The following is a 19,351-nucleotide window of genomic DNA, read 5'->3' on the forward strand; positions in this document are numbered from 1 at the left end:
CTCATTTAACTCCATAAAAGTGGTATTTCTCATATCTTATGATCCTATTTACCCTTTTAACTCCATAAAAGTAATATTTCTTATCCTTTTATAGTATAAAATTAATAGAACTGATGTAAATGAGTTTGAAAATATATTTTTTTTAATATCAAGTTTTTTATTTTGTTTTAATTCGATAATTATATTGATCATTGTATTACAATAATTAGATAATCAAAATTTAACTAGCAAAAAAATTGAAAAGAGAAAGAATTAATAAAAGATACAAATAACAAGAACATTAATATAAACAAGTTAAACACATTATATGTAGGGATAAGGTACCAAAACATGCTTATGGTTTTTGAAAAAATATCAATTTAGGTTCCACGTACAAAATAGCACAAATATAGGTTTAACGTTTAAAAAATGGTATCAATTTAAGCATCGATAACGGATTGTAAGGGGTGAGAAATATTACTTTTGTGGAGTTAAGGGAGTAAATCGGACATTCTATTAGTTGAAGGGGTAAATGAACAAGTTGAAGGCATAAGATATACCACTTTTGTAGAGTTAATGAGCTAAATAGGACATTCTATTAGTTGAGGGGTAAAATAACCCGTTTGGCCAAGTCAAAGGGGCCGAGGGAGCATTATGCCAAATTTTTTTTGTAAGCGCATAAAAGTAAAGCTATAATTCCTCTCCCCAATTTGATTTCAGCTCTGTTTCACCCACCCTATAGTAGTAACCCATTTCCGTCCAGCGACACCAGCCGTCCCTGCAGCGTCCACCGCCGGCTAAGCACCAGTTCTTTGCTTCTGGCTGTCTTCCTTCTTCTCACCAAATCTCTTCCAATTCAAGGTATGCAAAACTCTATCCATTTCCCCATATTTCTGATTTTCAATTGCTATTTCGCTATGCAATTGGGTTAATTTGGAATTTAGTTGGCTTAATTTGGGTTACTGCATTGTGAATAAATTGCTAGTTACTAAACTATGGAGGCTTTTTTCTGTAATTTAATGGGCGCCCCCAATGAAGGAAGAAGAAGGATTAAGTGATTGGGTTTTTCAAGAAATTAATTTAGTTTTTTAATTATGCGTCATTACTTTGTAAATTTAATTTACTTTGGCCTTTTTTTCCGAAAAATAACCTCCATTTGATCTTTTGAAAGATGAGCTCACAACAAGCTGACAAATGTCATTATTCTATATTAATTTGGAATTAGGATTGTGTCTTCTTAGTAATTCGTTTTACTAACTACAATTAGGAGTGTAGTATAATCTGGAATGAGAAAAATGGGAGTAAAGACTTCTAGTATTTATACAATAACTTTAAAATTTGAATTTAGAGCAGTAAAAGGCTCTTGAAGATATGATGAATAAAAGTGAGTGACTATCCTTTTAGAGATGGCTTTACTGTTTTCAACAGATGGTTTTAACATATGGCTTATATGTATGTAGTTTACATAACTTGTTAGCACAGTTTTGAAAGGCGCAAGGCGCAGTAAGGTGCAAAGGAGTCTTGGAGCCTAGGCGCAAGACTCAGGCGCCCGCCTGAGCGACACAAGGCACACAAAATAAATAACATATAAAATTATAATAATGGTACTTGACCCTTATCTTTTGACCTAGTCCTAGCACTTGAACTAGAGGCACTCATAACATTTTTTCTACTCCTCTAGTATGATAAGCACTTTCTTCAGCTCCAACAGCCCTACTAACATCAGCCCATGTTAAATTTTCATTTGGGAACACTAGCTCATCTCATCCGACCCCTCTCCATCCAATCTACCCATCAACCATTCATTGGCATTGTCTATATCTTGTAAAGAAATAGGGTGGTCAATAGTGTCACGTGCTTCAAGGGAGAAGAAGAAGCTGCCACTTTTGTATTTTTTCCTTCAGGCTCGCAGCTGCTGTTCTTTTATTTCCTTTTATTTCTTTCTTTTTCTAATTTAATCTGAGCCCTTAATCCTAAAGATTTCATATGCCTATGATTAAAAGTTGAAAAAAACCCTAAAAAACCTTCAAAACCACTTAAAAAAGCACCTAGAGAGCCTAGGCGCGCCTTGATTCAAGGCGCAAGGCAAGACAAGGCGTGCGCCTTGCTGACATCGCCTGCCTGAGACCTATTGAAGCGCTAACTCTGTGCCTTGAGTCAGGTGCGCCTTTAACAACTATGCTTGTTAGAGCAGTAAAAGGCTCAGGATTTCACCACTATGCATATAATCCTTAAGCAGGTATTGTTGAACATTTTATACAAGAAATACTGTGATGGAAGGTGTTTCACCTCTATGCACATAATTTAGATATATTTTTCTTATTCATCAAACAAGTACTTTAGTTTGGGTCTAAAGTTTATGTTGCTGTTAGGATTTAGAAACCCAATTTGGATTTGTATTCTTGTTTGGAATAAACTTCTAATTGATACATAAAATTAAACCTTGTATTTTTTAGACTAGGAAAATCCTAAGTCACATTCAATCTAGACGTGGTGGGAAACATATTACTTATTATCACCATTTCCCAGTGGTGATAATAAACATTGTATTTTTATTTCTTTCATTTGATACCAAATCCTCTGAGGCCAATGAGGGATCCAAAATTTACTGAATACATGGAGCACCCCAAACAGTGAATCCTGGATACATCATTGATCTTAAGTCTAACTTTTACAGGTTGGTGCTGTAAGTACAAAAGAGGGAATCGAAATAACTTATCGGAATGTAGAAGCTGTGTCGTGGACAGAACCACTGCGTTGAAAACGATTACGGCAGACTCTGGTGCAATCTGGAAGTCCGATCGTCAACCAAGGTTTACACAGCGAGCGTCGCACTAGTGCACTCTAGAGCGAAGCTTTGGAACAGCAAAATATTTAATTGCCCAGAGAAGAAATCGTAATGGAGATAAAAATTGTAATCACAAAGTTTCTGTGTTTTTGAACTCTGTAGAGTTCGTATTTTATTTGGTATAAAACGAACGTTGTAGTGGACAACGTTTTTGGAGAGAAAAACGTAATGGTTCAGTAAAATCAGGTATAGTGGAGATAGGATTTTAACTAGTTAAGAAATAGTCAAAAAGGTTTAAAATATTTAATGGCCAAATAAAAATCGGGCCCAGTCGGGATGGGCGGGCGTCACGCGAACGAACGAACGAGCGAGCGCGCGCGTGTGGTTTATTTTGTAAAACCCACTAAGCACAATTTAATAACTCCTTTGGCCCAACCCAATATAAACCCTTCAACTATCTCAAAAGTTTCCCATGTGGGATACTTAAAGTCACAAAAGACAAGCAAAGGCTAAAGAGCCATTTTACCAAAATCTCCAACAATCCCCCACAAATGGCTTTATAGCAAAACAGTTTTAAGAAAAGTCTTTTCTGGGCAATAAGTTACAGATTTTAAAAACTTAAGCATCAATATCTTTCGATTGAATTGATACATAGTGATGTGAGGCAACACGTAAAGAAAACCTTTAAACGAAATTTTGCTGTTCCGCGATAATAACAATAGCGCTTTTAATGGCCATTGCGCACGCCTTGGATCTCATGAGTGCTCTAGAAAGACGGCCCAAAGTCTTTCATAGAAGGCGGCCCACCTTCACACACATGTAGGTGATCTCTATAAGAGACCATTAAGAGTTTCTCATAACTCAACCTCAAAAGGAGCATCCATCAAGTTCATATAAATGAACCACCACAACACAGGCTATGGATTATACACACATTATCACAAGTCATAGGAATGGGTAAAATATAGTGTATAAAAAGATAGTATGGTTTCGTTTGACCACGTATGGTATCCACCATATTTTCTTTAATCAGTGGGCTTTAGGCCCATTCCCCTCGACGTTTCTAGAACCATTCTTCTAGGTAACTTTTTGGTGAACGGATCAGCTAGATTCTTCTCTGATCTCACAAAATCTAAGGCAATTACCCCATGTTTCAAGAGTTGTCTTAATGCACTATGTCTAATGCGAATGTGTCTTTTCTTTCCGTTGTAGACACTGTTTTTTTGCTGTACCCATGGCTGCCTGTGAATCACAATGAAGTGAGATAGGTGCATTAGATCTCCCCCACAATGGGACATCTGCCAATAAACTTCTCAACCAATCTGCTTCTTGACTAGCTAGTTCTAGTGCTATAAATTCTGATTCCATGGTTGAGCGTGCAATACAGGTTTGTTTACATGATCTCCAAGAGACGGCACCACCACCCAAAACGAAAACATAACCATTAGTGGAACACACCAAATCATTTTTGGATGACCAGTTTGCATCACTATATCCTTCTAAAACAGCAGAAAATTTATTAAAATGCAAATTAAAGTTCATGGTACCTCTCAAGTATTTAAGTAAACGACGAAGTGCATTCCAATGTTCATCATTTGGATTGTGAGTATATCTACTCAATCTATTTACAGCATATGCAATGTCAGGTCTAGTATGAGTCATTAAGAACATAACACTCCCAATAATCTTAGCATATTCTTCTTGTGAAACACTATGTCCTTTATTTTTAGTAAGACATATGCTAGGATCATAGGGTGTTCTAGCTGGCACTACATCAAAGCTATCAAACTTTTTCAATAACTTCTCAACATAATGTGATTGTCCTAAAGAAAAATCATTTTCAGTTTTTGTAATTTTGACACCAAGAATTACATCAGCTTTTCCCATGTCTTTCATGTCAAATTGTGATGATAAGAAGGCTTTGGTATTATTCACTGCTTCTAAATTAGTGCCTAAGATAAGCATATCATCCACATAAAGACATACAATCACATAATTTGATCCAAATGATTTAGAAAACTACGTACCCATCAGAAAGTAAAGTGGAGTTAAACTTTTCATACCATTGTTTGGGTGCCTGTTTTAGGCCGTACAATGACTTCCTCAGTTTGCATACCTTATCTTCCTGACCGGGTACAACATTTCCCTCAGGCTGTTGCACATAGATTTCTTCTTCTAAATCACCATTTAGAAAGGCTGTTTTTACGTCCATCTGATGTACCACCAAATTATGTATTGCTGCAATTGCAATTAAGATTCTAATAGTAGAAATTTTAGTAACAGGAGAGTAAGTATCAAAATAATCAATTCCTTTCTTTTCACTATAGCCTATGACAACTAATCTAGCTTTGAACTTTTCAATGGATCCATCAGGTCTTCTTTTCCTTTTGAAGATCCATTTAAGTTTTATAGTTTTGGACCTTTTAGGCAAGGAGACTAGATCCCAAGTGTGATTGACCATAATAGAGTCTAATTCATTTTTTATTGCCTCTTTCCAAAAGTTAGCATCTACAGAGGTCATGGCCTCCTTATATGTCTTAGGATCTTCTTCTATTAGATAAGCAGACATAAAAACATCATCTATTCTATCTGGATTTTCTAGCAGAAAAGAGGAAACAAAGTCGGGTCCAAAACTATTATCTATTTTCCTTCTTTTACTTCTTCTAGGTTCATGTTCACATTCATCATGTTTTTCCAAAGAACTAGAAGCAAGAGAATCACTAGCAGATACAGTATTGGAGGGACCAACATCATCACTCACAAGATTTTTCTTTAAAGGAAAAATATTTTCGAAGAATTCTGCATCTCTAGATTCACATATGCTATAGTCATTTAGTGCCATAAATCTAAAGGCAGCACTATTAGAAGCATATCCAATAAAAGCACAATCAAAGGTTTTTGACCCTATGTTGGGTTTTCTAAAAGATGGAAAAGCAACTTTGGCAAGACAACCCCAAACCCTCAAGAAATTTAAATTAGGCGAATACCCCTTCCAAAGCTCATAAGGAGTTTTGTCTAATTTTTTATGAGGAACTCTATTTAATATGTAGCATGCAGACAAAACAGCTTCCCCCCACATATTATCAAGCATACCAGAACTAATTAACATGGCATTCATCATTTCCTTAAGCGTTCTATTTTTCCTTTACGCTATACCGTTTTGTTGTGGTGTATATGGTGCACTAGTTTCATGTATAATGCCATTTTCCTCACAAAACGTTTTAAGGAAATTAGTTCCGTATTCTCCACCTCTATCAGATCTAAGCCTTTTTATTTTTCTATCTAGTTGATTTTCTACTTCCATTTTATATTTTAGAAACATACTTTCAGCCTCATCTTTTGATCTTAAAAGATATACTTTGGTGTATCTCGAAAAGTCATCAACAAAGGTCATATACCATCTTTTACCACCCCTACTAATGGAATTCTTAAAGTCAGCTAGATCAGAATGAATTAATTCAAGCAATTCAGTACTTCTCTTAGTAACAGATGGAAAAGGCTTTTTGGCAAATTTAGCTTCTACACAAATAGAACATTTTCTTTCATGCTCAGAATTGACAATATCAATAACATGCATATTTTTCAACTTTTTAACAGAAGCATAATTCACATGTCCTAATCTACCATGCCAAACATCCAAAGACTCACATAAATAAGCAGAACCAGAAGAACTTGCATTAATTCCAACAGAGTTAACATCAACAGTGTTCATGATAAAAAGCCAATCACCTAGATACCCTTTCCCTACAAAGGTCCCATTCTTAGTAAGAATCACCTTATCAGCCTCAAAAGTAATTTTTAAACCAGCCTTATTCAATAAACTACCAGAAATAAGATTCCTACGAAGTGAAGGCACATATAAAACATTATTCAATGATAAACTTTTTCCAGAAGTTAATTTGAGTAAGACTGTTCCTTTACCAACAACACCAGCAGTTGCGGTGTTACCCATGTAGACGCACTCTCCATCAGCAGCATCCTCAAAATGATGAAACAGCTCCCTGTTTGAACATAAGTGTCTGGTAGCTCCAGTATCCAGCACCCAGTCAGTTTTATTTTCCACCAAGTTCGACTCTACCACCACAGCAGCAATGATTTCATCGTTCTCCACCAAATTGGATTGTCCGGTAGGCTTTGTGTTAGCATTTTGATTTGAATTCTGTTGGTTCTTCCTTTGGAAACATTGAAATGCTCTGTGCCCGGGTTTTCCACACACAAAGCATTCAACCTTTCGCTTTTGGACCTTTCCATGCTTGAAAGACTTATTCTGTTTGAAGCCTTTTTGGGACTTATTTGCATGTCCTTTTGATCTGTCTTTTGGAATCACAGCAGATTCAACCACATTAGCATTAATAGAAACAGAAATAGAGGAAAGTTGCTTATCTTTCATTCTGTTTGCTTCTTCAGTTCGCATATGACTAACAAGCTCCTGCAGGCTGAAATCTTTCTTTTTGTGCTTCAGGTGGTTTCTGAAGTCACTCCAGGAGGGAGGGAACTTCTCCAGCAGAACATTGGCTTGAAGCATATCGCACATATCCATCCCCTCACTGAGAACTTCAGCAACAAGGTTCTCATATTCGTGAATCTGATCAATGATTGGTTTCTGATCAACCATCTGATAATGTAACCACCTGCCAACAACATATTTTCTTTTCCCAGCATCATCAGACCCATATTTATCTTTTAAAGAAACCCAAATTTCTTTCGCAGACTTTTTGTTCACAAATATATCGAACAGTGGGTTCGACATATGATTAAGGAGATGTCCTCTGACAGTTTTGTTATCTTTTTCATATTTAGCAGACTGATTATCGTATTGTTGAACGATAAGCGACATAGCAGGACCGTTTGGGTCGACAGGGGGATCAGACAGGACGACATAATCAAGGTCTAATTGTTCAAAAAATATAAGCATTTTCTGAGACCATCTTTTGTAGTTCAGACCGTCTAAGGGCTCTAATTTAGAGAGATCGGGAATATTTTTTGAGATTAGAGCAGACATGATGACGGACAGAAATAATCGTTTTCAAATTGTAAGTACAAAAGAGGGAATTGAAATAACTTATCGGAATGTAGAAGCTATGTCGTGGACAGAACCACTGCGTTGAAAACAATTACGGCAGACTCTGGTGCAATCTGGAAGTCCGATCGTCAACCAAGGTTTACACAGCGATCGTCGCACTAGTGCACTCTAGAGCGAAGCTTTGGAACAACAAAATATTTAATTGCCCAGAGAAGAAATCGTAATGGAGATAAAAATTGTAATCGCAAAGTTTCTGTGTTTCTGAACTCTGTAGAGTTCGTGTTTTATTTGGTATAAAACGAACGTTGTAGTGGACAACGTTTTTGGAGAGAAAAACGTAATGGTTCAGTAAAATCAGGGATAGTGGAGATAGGATTTTAACTTGTTAAGAAATAGTCAAAAAGGTTTAAAAATATTTAATGGCCAAATAAAAATCGAGTCCAGTCGGGACGGGCGTCGCGCGAACGAGCGAGCGCGTGTGGCTTATTTTGTAAAACCCACTAAGCACAATTTAATAACTCTTTTGGCCCAACCCAATATAAATCCTTCAACTATATCAAAAGTTTCCCATGTGGGATACTTAAAGTCACAAAAGACAAGCAAATGCTAAAGAGCCATTTTACCAAAATCTCCAACAATGCAATTTCAAACCTAATGAACAAAAAATGAGGTTTTTTTTTTTTTTTATCTATAATTTCATATTCTGGAAATGTTCCAACGTTCTGGCCATCCAATAATATTTTTTGTTAATGAAAAAACTTATTTTTCGTCAATTACGCTTGAAATTGCACCAACCGATAAGTGTTGTACATAAGAGGGTGTTTGTATCCACTTTCCGAAGCAACTTTTAGCATTTTACTCCAAAATGCAAGAAACATAGTGTTTGGTTAGGTTTATAAAACATCAAATTTTAACTTTTTTTTTTTTTTGAAACAACGTATTTATTCTTCTTTAAAGTCATTCCTGTATAATATTATTGACTAAAGAGCAAAATTTTGTTCCGTTAAGTAAATTATTATTTTTAAATAAGGATCAGTTTACTGTAGAAATAAAGCTAACATAAACATTAGAAACTGAGTAGCTGGGTTGTAATTGAGAATGAAACCAACCACAAATAAGAATATAGCAAGTTAAACGAGGCAGGGGACAGATTCTAACATGCCAGTTAGCTTCAAATCCAGAATAAACTTTTCCAAATGGATCCTTTGATGATACAATATGTAAATACATTGCAAACATTCCCATTATGTACATTGCTTTGATGATACTCCCTTTTATATGGTTTATCTTAACTATTTCTATCATGTTTTCTGTTTTGCGTTGTTTTTATACTGGCTTTGGGTTCTACATCTGCTTTGATTTTCTGCGGTTATGGATTCTGGTTTGAGGGTTCCTCTGTTTTTGTACTTGTATTGTTTGATGAAATTCCCCAATGAATAATTTTGTAGGTGTTGAGCTTGAATTAGCTGTATTTCAATTTATTTGTAAGAAAATAGATTGGTTTGATTGAGCCATGGGGAATTTCGACCAGTCGAGCTTCAGTTGGCTGTGTTTCTTATAATCGATTATTTCGTCTTGGGTCTACCTCATCTTTTATATCCATGGGACTCTATCTGTGATTTAGCCTGCGAATCTCTCAACTCAATGATGATCAGATCATGAGAACTGCAAGAACAGCCGTGTATAATATTTTCCTTTGCAGCTTCTTTAAGCAACAGTTCCATTCATCTTGCAACCCAGTTGGACTAACTTACCTGGATGCCGCTCTGTGTATGAAAACGTTGCAACTTTGCACTGAAACTAAAGCTGCAACTCGAGGGCGTCTGGTTCACAACCACATTATAAGACATGGGTTCGGTTCAGATATCAATTTAAGCAACAAGTTGATCATCTTTTATGTAAGACTTGGCAACGTAATCATTTCTCGCAAGGTGTTTGATGGAATGGCTGAAAGAAATGTCGTGTCATGGACTGCTCAAATTTCTGGGTATGTAAAAGAAGGGTGTTATCATGATGCCTTGTCAATTTTTCTGGAAATGGCTCGAGCAGGAGTTAGGGCTAATCAGTTTACTTATGGGAGCGTGTTAAGAGCGTGCACTGGTTTGAAGTATTTGAAGGGAGGGATGCAGATACAGGGGTGCATTGAAAAGAGTAGGTTTGTTGGTAACTTGTTTGTGCAGAGTGCATTGGTTGATCTCTATTCCAAGTGTGGAAACATGAAGGAAGCTTGTTATCTGTTTGGAACAATGCCTGAGAGGGATGTGGTTTGTTGGAACACAATGATTGGTGGATTTGCTGTTCAGGGATTTACAGATGAATCGTTTCAAATGTTTCGTTCAATGATGAGGCAGGGTACGGCCTTTTCTCCTTAAAACATTGCATTTGCATCCTGATTTTGGAATCTTGTTGTACTTTTCATGTTTACATTTCTCTAGTATATTTGATATAGTAAAACTTAATAGGTGTAATCCCTGATTGTTTCACCTTCGGGAGTGTTTTGAAGGCATCCAGAACGGCTAGTGACCTTGTTAAAGTCTACCAGGTTCATGGAGTTATCATCCAACTAGGTTTTGAATCTTACAGTGATTTGAATGGATCAATGATTGATGCTTATGCAAAATGTGAAAGCATAAGAAGTGCTTATGATGTATACAACAACATGCGAAAGAAAGATGCAATATCTTTTACTGCGCTCATGACTGGATGTGCACGTGACAGCAGCTATAGCAGGATGGCTTTGGATCTCTTCAAAGAAATAGAGCAGATTAATATGGAGATAGATGATGTAACATTCTGCTCTATGTTCAATATATGTGCCAATACAGCATGCCTAAGCATGGGAAGACAAATTCATGCTCTGGCTTTAAAAAATAAATCAAACTATGACATAGCCACAGGGAACGCCCTTGTTCATATGTATGCAAAGTCTGGCGAAATTGAAGATGCTACTCGTGCTTTCCATGAGATGACGGAGAAAAATGTGATTTCATGGACTTCATTGATTACTGGCTATGGCAAGAACGGATACGGACATGAAGCTATTGCTTTGTTCAAGAAGATGGAATGTGAAGGTCTAAAACCCAATGCTGTTACTTTCTTGTCTCTGTTATTTGCTTGTAGTCATTCTGGATTGACTAGCGAGGGATTGGAGTGCTTTAGTAACATGATTAAAAACTATGATATTTCGCCACAAGTGGAGCATTTTTCTTGTATGATTGATCTTTTCGCACGCGGAGGACAGTTGGAAGAAGCTTATAATATGATATGCAAGATGAATTTTCAGCCTAATGCATCATTATGGGGTGCTATTCTGGGGGCATGTAGCATATATGGTAATAAGGCCCTTGGAGAAGTAGCAGCCACACAGCTTTTCCATATCAATCCAGAAAATTCAGTTAACTATGTTGCTTTAGCCAGTATATATGCTGCTACTGGTGCGTGGGATGATGCTTGGAAAATGCGAAAGTTTATGGAAGAAAGAAGCTTGAAAAAGACTCCTGGATACAGCATGGTAGATTCTACAAAGAACAACATGTTAGTTTTACAGCCAAGTTTAGGACTGTCCTAATTTCGTTCCTAATGCATCATTATGGGGTGCCATTCTGGGGCATGCAGCATATATGGCAATAAGGCTCTTGGAGAAGTAGCAGCCGCACAACTTTTCCATATCAATCCAGAAAATTCAGTTAATTATGTTGCTTTAGCCAGTATATATGCTGCTACTGGTGCGTGGGATGATGCTTGGGAAATGAGAAAGTTTATGGAAGAAAGAAGCTTGAATTGAAATAGATTCTACAGAGAACAACTGTTTAGTTTTATAGCCAAGTTTAGGAGTGTCCTAATTTCATTCCTGTTTCGGAGGAGTCAAAAAATATCAGAGTAGGCTTTTATCTTAAGTTGATTCTTCTGATAATGGCGGGATAAAAGTTCTTATTTTACGGCATCAAATGAGATTATCCGCACAACAATTTCATTACATGAAGTTTCTTCTTTGCGCCTACACATTAAGGTATAACCCTTTGATTTGATATTGAACACAAGTCACTTATGTAGGTGCATGCCATTATCCCCCTAGATAGATATATTTTTTTCCTGGAAAATATTGATGTGTTCTTTTGTTTTTTCAGTGGTGTTAGGCCTTTTGATGCATCCTTGTTGTTTGTGGGGTATGATGACAAAGGTCTACAATTATGTCAGGTATTTCCTTTCCGCATATTTAAGTTTGCGATTATTGGTGGTCGTTTCATTGAACTTCAAGGTGGTATAGAATAGAGACTTATTATGTGCTCATGGTGGAAATTCCAAGCATACATGACGCCTGGAGAATTGTTCTGAGCCTATCTTAGAACTTAGAATAAGTTGCAGGCAGGCTGTAATTGAGTGCTCGTGAGTTGTGCTGTTTAATTTCGATATTTACATGAAGAAACAACATATTACTTGGACTAGGTTGTGTTTGTCTCTGATTTAAGCTTAATTAACCTCAGTAGGATACTTTATTTGGAGCAAAAAAATAAACATTTGGATATCTAGAAATGCCTGATTAAGTTCAAGCTATGGAAATTACAGCTTATGCCATATTTAGGCTTGTTGGCCTTTCTACAACGAAGTTCTACCTTGGACAACTGGAGTTTTGATTTGTATCACTTTTGAAAGATCTCAATTTCTGCAATCGAACCTCCAATTCAGTATATTGAATTCATTGTCTATCCTCTCGTTGCAGCTCCCTTTCTGTTTCTTCATTTATTAATTAACTCTTGTTCTATCTTTTGATCTCCCTGAATGTTGGAGACGATGAAATATTACAGACTATCTCTCAGATTGCTTGAATTTTCAAATGCTACTAATTACATAAGTAAACTGTGGAAGAAACATTGATCGAGTAGTCTTATACTGCATCTCCGTCCTTTTGCTTATGCTCTTTCAGCACAATTAATGCATAAAGGTGCCTGCTTAATTAATTTTTGGTATGCATTTATGAGAAATATCAAAACAATGCTGCATTTTCTGTTTGGTTTCGTGATTTTATTTTCTATTTTTTACCTTAATCAACTCTAGCTAAAACTGCTATTCGACTTCATTATGTATATGTGTTTCCATTTCATGGACTTCTTTTCTCGAACGAAAGAGTTGTGCTATTAATTGCATTAATGTTTTCAAGTATGATTCCATCTTCTCTTTAAAATTAATTTGTTAGGCAGCATATGATTTCATAAATCCAGCAAAGAATATGTGATCTCATTATTCAAGGACGAAAGTCTTTCTCTGGTTGATGCGGAACAATGACAAAAAACAGACGAGGCAATTAAAAATGAAGTTACAGCTTATGGGAAAAAAATGCTTCTAAAGCAAGGGCATCTCTTGAGAATAGGTGAGATAATATACTCAACATTGTAATTGATGTCGTTCCGCTTTCCAAGTCACCCTTGAATAGGTTTACGAATTTCGGAGCAGCAAATATGTAGTGTGATGGCACAGTTTTATTGGTTATACATATTTTCCGTTAGCTACGTGCACGGATATTAACTTGTGTTCATACTCATGGTGGTTTTGTAATTGCTAACCACAGGTAAACAGATGATACGGAGCTTGATGACACTGTTCGTAATGCGGAAAGAGGGGTAGGCATCTAATTGCAAACCTGCCAGTCTCTTTGGTAGAAATTTTCATGAATGGTAGTAAGTAGTAACTCTTTTGCTTATTTGAATGAACAATGTTGATTGATGAAAAGAACTTGGGACCGTCGATCTCTTCCTTAAAGATTGAGATGAGATGAGTCGATGTCGGTTGATGGTGTGAAAATAGTTCCTGATGTCAAATTCTAATAAAATTTAGGAAAAGGATACTCTTTTCTCAGTAATAAGCCTTGATGTTCTGGCTATGAGCTTGAATACTGTCAAAGATGCTGAATAGGAAGTTGAGTTGTAGTTGCTCATGTTTGTTAAAAAGCTTAAGCTTAGACTTGCTTGTGTTGTGGCATGCATAAAAAACCTTAGTTTTTGTCACGTACTAGAAGAGTTCAGGGACTGAATAAGTAATTAGCCTTATTAGTTAAGTTAGTTACTCATTTTTATGTGTTTTTGGTTATTTCTGCATTGTTGGCACTGTGTGGCCATTTTAATTCCCTAAAGCCTATCTTAGAGAATTGATTCTCTAGGTTGTTAGCTATTTTGGTTGGTAGTGAGTTTGTTAGTACAGTTGTACCTCCTGCTAACAGATATTTGTTTTTACTCACCTATTTAGAGACTGAGTGTGGTACTGTTTCAACATCAAGAATTTTAATGAAATATATTCCTTTCTTTCTCTATTTTCTCTCTTCTTCCTCCTAAATCTCTCTTCTGTCTCCCTAATTTTCTTCCTCAGAACCCTAGTTCTGACATTGGTATCAGAGATTCCATTCCCTTGGCCTATATTCTTGTATGGTAAATAATCGTTACAAGGAAACCCGAGCAGCTACTAGAGCTTACCAAGAAACAATGGCGACGCTTGAACAACAATTCCAAGTTTTCCCAGCTCAGATGGTGGAAAAGGCCGAGCAGACGGCGGAAAAACTACAATCTATGCAAGCTCAGCTGCTAGATGTTCAATCAGCTCAACAACAACGTATGGACTCCATTTGTTTGGATCATGCCCAGTTTCGTAAGGATCAGTTCACTACCCAACAAACCCTATTGGAGCTCAATAAGTCAGTAGCAGCCATTGCTAAGGTGATCCAAACAAACCCAGATACATGCACAACCTTTCAAAGACCTGTAACTTCTCATCCTCTTGAAACCAGAAGCATCTTAGGCCATGGTCCCACAATGACTCAACCAGGAGAACCTAGTTCTAAGAGTCCCTATTTCAACAAAATGCTGCCGAAGTGTAATCTTCCTCATTTTGATGGATCTGATGTGGAAAGTTGGGTTAGTAAATGTCACAAGTACTTCCAACTATTTGAGGTAGCAGAAGGGAAGAAAGTGGAGTTAGCAGGGCTGTATTTGCAAGGCAAGGCAGATAAGTGGTTTAAGAACTGGATCCAGGAGAATACAACAGTCAACTGGCCCATGTTCATTGATGAAATCTCCAAACGTTTCCAGGACACAGAGGTGCAGGATGTGGTAGAAGAAATTACTAACTTAAGACAAACATCTACTATCTTACAATATCAGGAGCAGTTTGAAGGCCTCAAGCTCAAGATGGAGAAGGTATTTCCTACTATCAACTCAGAATACTATGTTAGAAGCTTTATTTCTGGCTTAAAACCTGAGATACGATCTGCAGTAAGGTCTAACTACCCTTCTGAAATCTATACTGCCATTAAGTTAGCAAAACTGCATGAAACTAATGTTAATGAGCTGATTGAAGCAGTTACACCCAAAACCAAGCCCCTGTACAATCCCAAACCCTGGAATCCTACCCCAATGACTACTATTATACCTCAAACCATTCCCAGTACCTCAACTGCCCTAATTCCAAAACCATCTGACCCTAAACCAAACACAAACCCCACCAAATTTAAAAGAACCCCTGGAGTCTGTTGGAAGTGTGGAGATAGGTTCTACCCAGGCCATCAATGCACAACCAAGAAGTTAAATGCTATGAACTTAAAGGAGAGATAGAAGAAGAGGTTCCTATGGAAGAAATTGGGAATGAACCTTTGATTGAAGTAGCACATGAGTGTCAGGAGCCAATAAATCTCTCTATTAATGCCTTAGATGAAGGAATGGCTTTTGGAACCTTCAAATTAAGAGGCACCTTGCAGAAGAAGGGCATTACTATCTTGATTGATAGTGGAAGTACCCATAGCTTTGTTAACCACAAGCTAGCTCTAGAGGTTAAGTTACCCTTGGTTAGGGTCAAACCAGCTGCTGTATCAGTTGCTGATGGTAGACAACTCCTAGTCAAGTCCAAGTGTGAGGAATTAACCTGGTCCATGCACAATACTAGGTTTACATTTGCAGTAAGGACTCTAGATTTGGGAGAATTTGATCTTATTTTAGGCACTGATTGGATGCGGTACCATACCCCAGTCACCTTTGACTTCGAAGGTAACAAGGTACTAATTCACAAGGATCAACATCCCGTGGAGCTTAAAGGCATCCAAGACACTGATGGACCTAAACCCATGTCTCTTAAATCCTTAAATCAGTTAATTTCAAAAGGATGGAATGGGTCACCTCTAGGTTATTCCTATTGTCCTTATCTGAAGTGTCACAACCAACTGAAAGTTCTTCCATTCTTGGGAACAAGAATGCATTCAAGAGGGGTGTATTGTCACGTACTAGAAGAGTTTAGGGACTAAATAAGTAATTAGCCTTATTAGTTAAGTTAGTTACTCATTTTTATGTGTTTTTGGTTATTTCTGCATTCTTGGCACTGTGTGGTCATTTTAATTCCCTAAAGCCTATCTTAGAGAATAGATTCTCTAGGTTGTTAGCTATTTTGTTTGGTAGTGAGTTTGTTAGTACAGTTGTACGTGCTGCTAACAGATATTTGTTTTTACTCACCTATTTAGAGGCTGAGTGTGGTACTGTTTCAGCATCAAGAATTTTAATGAAATATATTCCTTTCTTTCTCTATTTTATCTCTTCTTCCTCCTAAATCTCTCTTCTGTCTCCCTAATTTTCTTCCTCAGAACCCTAGTTCTGACAGTTCTCTGCATAATGATTGTGTGTTTGTTTGAATTGTGTTTAAATTATAATTTGGGGTAAAGGCCAAATGTAATCCTACCGTTTTAAGGGAAGTGCATATTTACCCATGAGGTACGAAATGGTGTAAATTTAATCTAACTTTTCTAAACAATATCAATTTTAGCCTTGCGTCACTGCAAATTTAAAAAAATTGGTTTGATTATGATTTAACTGTCAATTTAGACATTCCAAACGCAATTATGTCTAAGATATTTAGGGCACGTTTGACATTGCTTTCCTAAATTCTAAAAGTTGTTTTCTCTACTAAAAGTAGCTTTTGGGAAAGCTGCTTTCAGAAAAATCTACGATTTGTAGCTTTTTGGAGAAAATAGCTTTTACAACTTATTAAGAAAGTTATTATTTTTTTTAGGATAAAAATAGCCGTAACTTTAATATATAATATGAAATGTATTTTTTTATTAACCTTTTATCATGTATTTATCAAATACTTATTGGCTTTTTTCATAGCATTTTCCCTCACAACAGGTTTTGTCGGCTCCACACTAATGCCAAACTGTGTGTTACTAATACAATTACAAAGGGTACAATATTTACTGTGTTAAGAATATAGTTACAAATGACCAACTAAAAATGTACGAAAGTTTATCTACAAATTTATTTGGAATTTTTGATGTGACATTTAAATAAAAGACAAATCATTCTTTTCAAATTTTTGGTAACATATGGTTAAAATTGATATTGTCTGAAAATGTTACAGTTAAATTTGTACCATTTCGTATATTAAAAACTTTTGTTGAAACGTTACGGGTTAAATTTGGCTCTTATCCTCACATTTTAAGGTTTACTTGTTTATATAATAGTCAATAGTAACCTCTCTTCCTTCATTTTATTATAGAGAAATTATTAGAAGCATTTGGTCTTTCATGTCAAATAGAGAACTTTTCGTATTTTTCCATATATAGTATGGACTAATATATATTATAATATGTTCTACTATTTTTTTTATTAAATGAGATTACAATATATATCTAAATGTGAATTATGGGTCCTCCAAATAATATGGAAGTTCAAAGCATGATATAAGAATTCGCCACTGTAGGAAGGACAACTTTTGAGAATTAATAGGGATTTTTTTTTTATTATTGAAATAGGGATATTTTAACATTGGGTAAATTACACCCATGGCCACTGAACTTTATCCATTTTCACATTATAGCCATTAAACTTCATTTCTTTACAGTATGGCCACTGAACTTTACACTTTTTAACACCGGTGGCCACTCAATTTTAACTAACTTCTATGACCGATAACGATTGTTAACAACCTCAAAATGACAATATTCAAAAATTAAAGTTGTTTAGAATGACATTTACCATGAAACCATTTTTTTTATTTTCGAAAATCACATTTTTTGGAGCTCTCTCTAAAAAATCATTTTCTCTCCCCTAACCAAACAACACCTAAATGACCTCAAATTGAAAATTTTCAAGAATTAAAGTTCCTTAGAATATTATTAATGTTTTGGATTTTTTACTTTTAGTCGTCAACGGTCGTTTTGAGGCGTTGAGTGTCCACCGGTGTTAAAAAGTGTAAAATTCAGTGGCTATAACCGGAAGAAATGAAATTCAGTGGCCATAATGTGAAAATGGGTAAAGTTCAGTGGCCATGGGTGTAATTTACCCTTTTAACATTATAATGTGTGATTTAAATAGGGATATTTTAAATTATTTTCTTAATCCAAGTGTGATTTTAGGGAGAGAGGTTGTGTTATAGATAAGTTTTGAATTGATTCTTTATGATCACTTTAGTACCTAATTTTGGAATCCCATTGCTAAAGCTTTTTCTTTTCTCTTCCCCCATATTCCATTTTCTTATTCTCCCTTTTTCTCATATAAAAAAAAACCTTTTTTTTTCATTTGTGCATTACAATTTGGAATTCCAACATAAACTATTTAATAATTCTAATATTTAATGGATAAACTGTTTTTTTTTTAAACAATGCAACGTTTTATTAACTTAAATCAGATGAAAAAATATTGCTAAAAAATAGTGGTGGGCATGTCCACTCACCCGAACAGACACAAAATTGACCACTTTTGCGAGAGCATGTGCAACCGAATTCACTGAACGGTTAATAAATGAGATAGAGTACATTTCTAAATATCGTAATAAATGAATACAATCAGAAATAATGTCAACTAAATACGAATGATCTTCTAAACCTATTTGAATGACCTTTACTATTACGAGACAATCCGACTAAATTTGAATTTTCTCATAGGGGTGATGCTTCTTAATCCAACTTAAAGCTTCTTTAATAGACATGGTACCGGCTAGCTGAGGATTAAGATTTCCTTGAAAAGCTTCCATCTTAGCTAGAATGCATTTTCTATAGTGATTACTTGATGATTCCATAGATGGAACAAGAACTTTTTGATGCCAGAATTGAAAAGAAAAAAAGAAACTTGTTAAAGAATAAGATGAAACCAAACTTGTCAGATGGCATGACCCATATTCGTTGAACAATAGTGGAGATAAAAGAACTCCAAATTCCCTTTTTAATCAACATTGTTTAACTCATTTTCTTCTCTATTAGGCATTTCTCTGTTTTTTTTTCATCTTCATGCTGAATACATAGAACATCGGATTGAAGAGAATCAGACTAAGGGTCTACTTAGATGAATGTTTGACAAATAACTTAAAAACTATAAAATAGTTGAAAATAAAAGTGCATTGTAATGGATAAACTGTTTAATAGAATAAAATTTAAAGATTTAATCGTCTATTATTAAAATATAAATACTAAATAGTGTTACGTAAAAACATAGAGACTAATAAATTATTTATTTTAAATCATATGCTAGTATAACGAACAAATTGGTCTATGTCAATGAGCGTCGGTTTAATGGTAAAGCAGTTTCACCTACATT

General features: G+C 35.7%; 1 protein-coding gene across 4 annotated transcripts; it reads left to right on the forward strand.

The window, feature by feature from the left end:
* Positions 1 to 693: 693 nt before the first annotated feature.
* LOC136224749 (pentatricopeptide repeat-containing protein At3g20730-like) lies at positions 694 to 13,999 on the forward strand. 4 transcript variants are annotated; one of them, XM_066013168.1, is made up of 6 exons: positions 694 to 840; positions 9,239 to 10,142; positions 10,253 to 11,799; positions 11,918 to 11,987; positions 12,985 to 13,158; positions 13,357 to 13,998. In XM_066013168.1, the coding sequence occupies exons 2-3, from the start codon at positions 9,449 to 9,451 to the stop codon at positions 11,356 to 11,358; spliced, it is 1,800 nt and encodes a 599-aa protein (XP_065869240.1). In that variant the 5' UTR covers positions 694 to 840; positions 9,239 to 9,448; the 3' UTR covers positions 11,359 to 11,799; positions 11,918 to 11,987; positions 12,985 to 13,158; positions 13,357 to 13,998. The 4 variants fall into 4 exon arrangements, with proteins under 4 accessions (XP_065869240.1, XP_065869239.1, XP_065869241.1 ...); XM_066013167.1 differs by lacking the exon at positions 694 to 840 and adding an exon at positions 8,862 to 9,010; XM_066013169.1 differs by lacking the exon at positions 694 to 840 and having other exon boundaries at positions 8,862 to 10,142; positions 12,989 to 13,158; positions 13,357 to 13,999.
* The last annotated feature ends 5,352 nt before the right edge of the window (positions 14,000 to 19,351 follow it).

Source organism: Euphorbia lathyris, chromosome 3 (assembly GCF_963576675.1).
Source record: "Euphorbia lathyris chromosome 3, ddEupLath1.1, whole genome shotgun sequence".
Taxonomy (NCBI): Eukaryota; Viridiplantae; Streptophyta; class Magnoliopsida; order Malpighiales; family Euphorbiaceae; genus Euphorbia; species Euphorbia lathyris.

Coding starts and splice junctions, on each gene's coding strand:
- LOC136224749 (XM_066013168.1), top strand. CDS start 9,449: ATGAGAACTGCAAGAACAGCCGTGTATAATATTTTCCTTTGCAGCTTC. Junction 10,143..10,252: donor TCGTTCAATGATGAGGCAGG/GTACGGCCTTTT, acceptor AAAACTTAATAG/GTGTAATCCCTGATTGTTTC.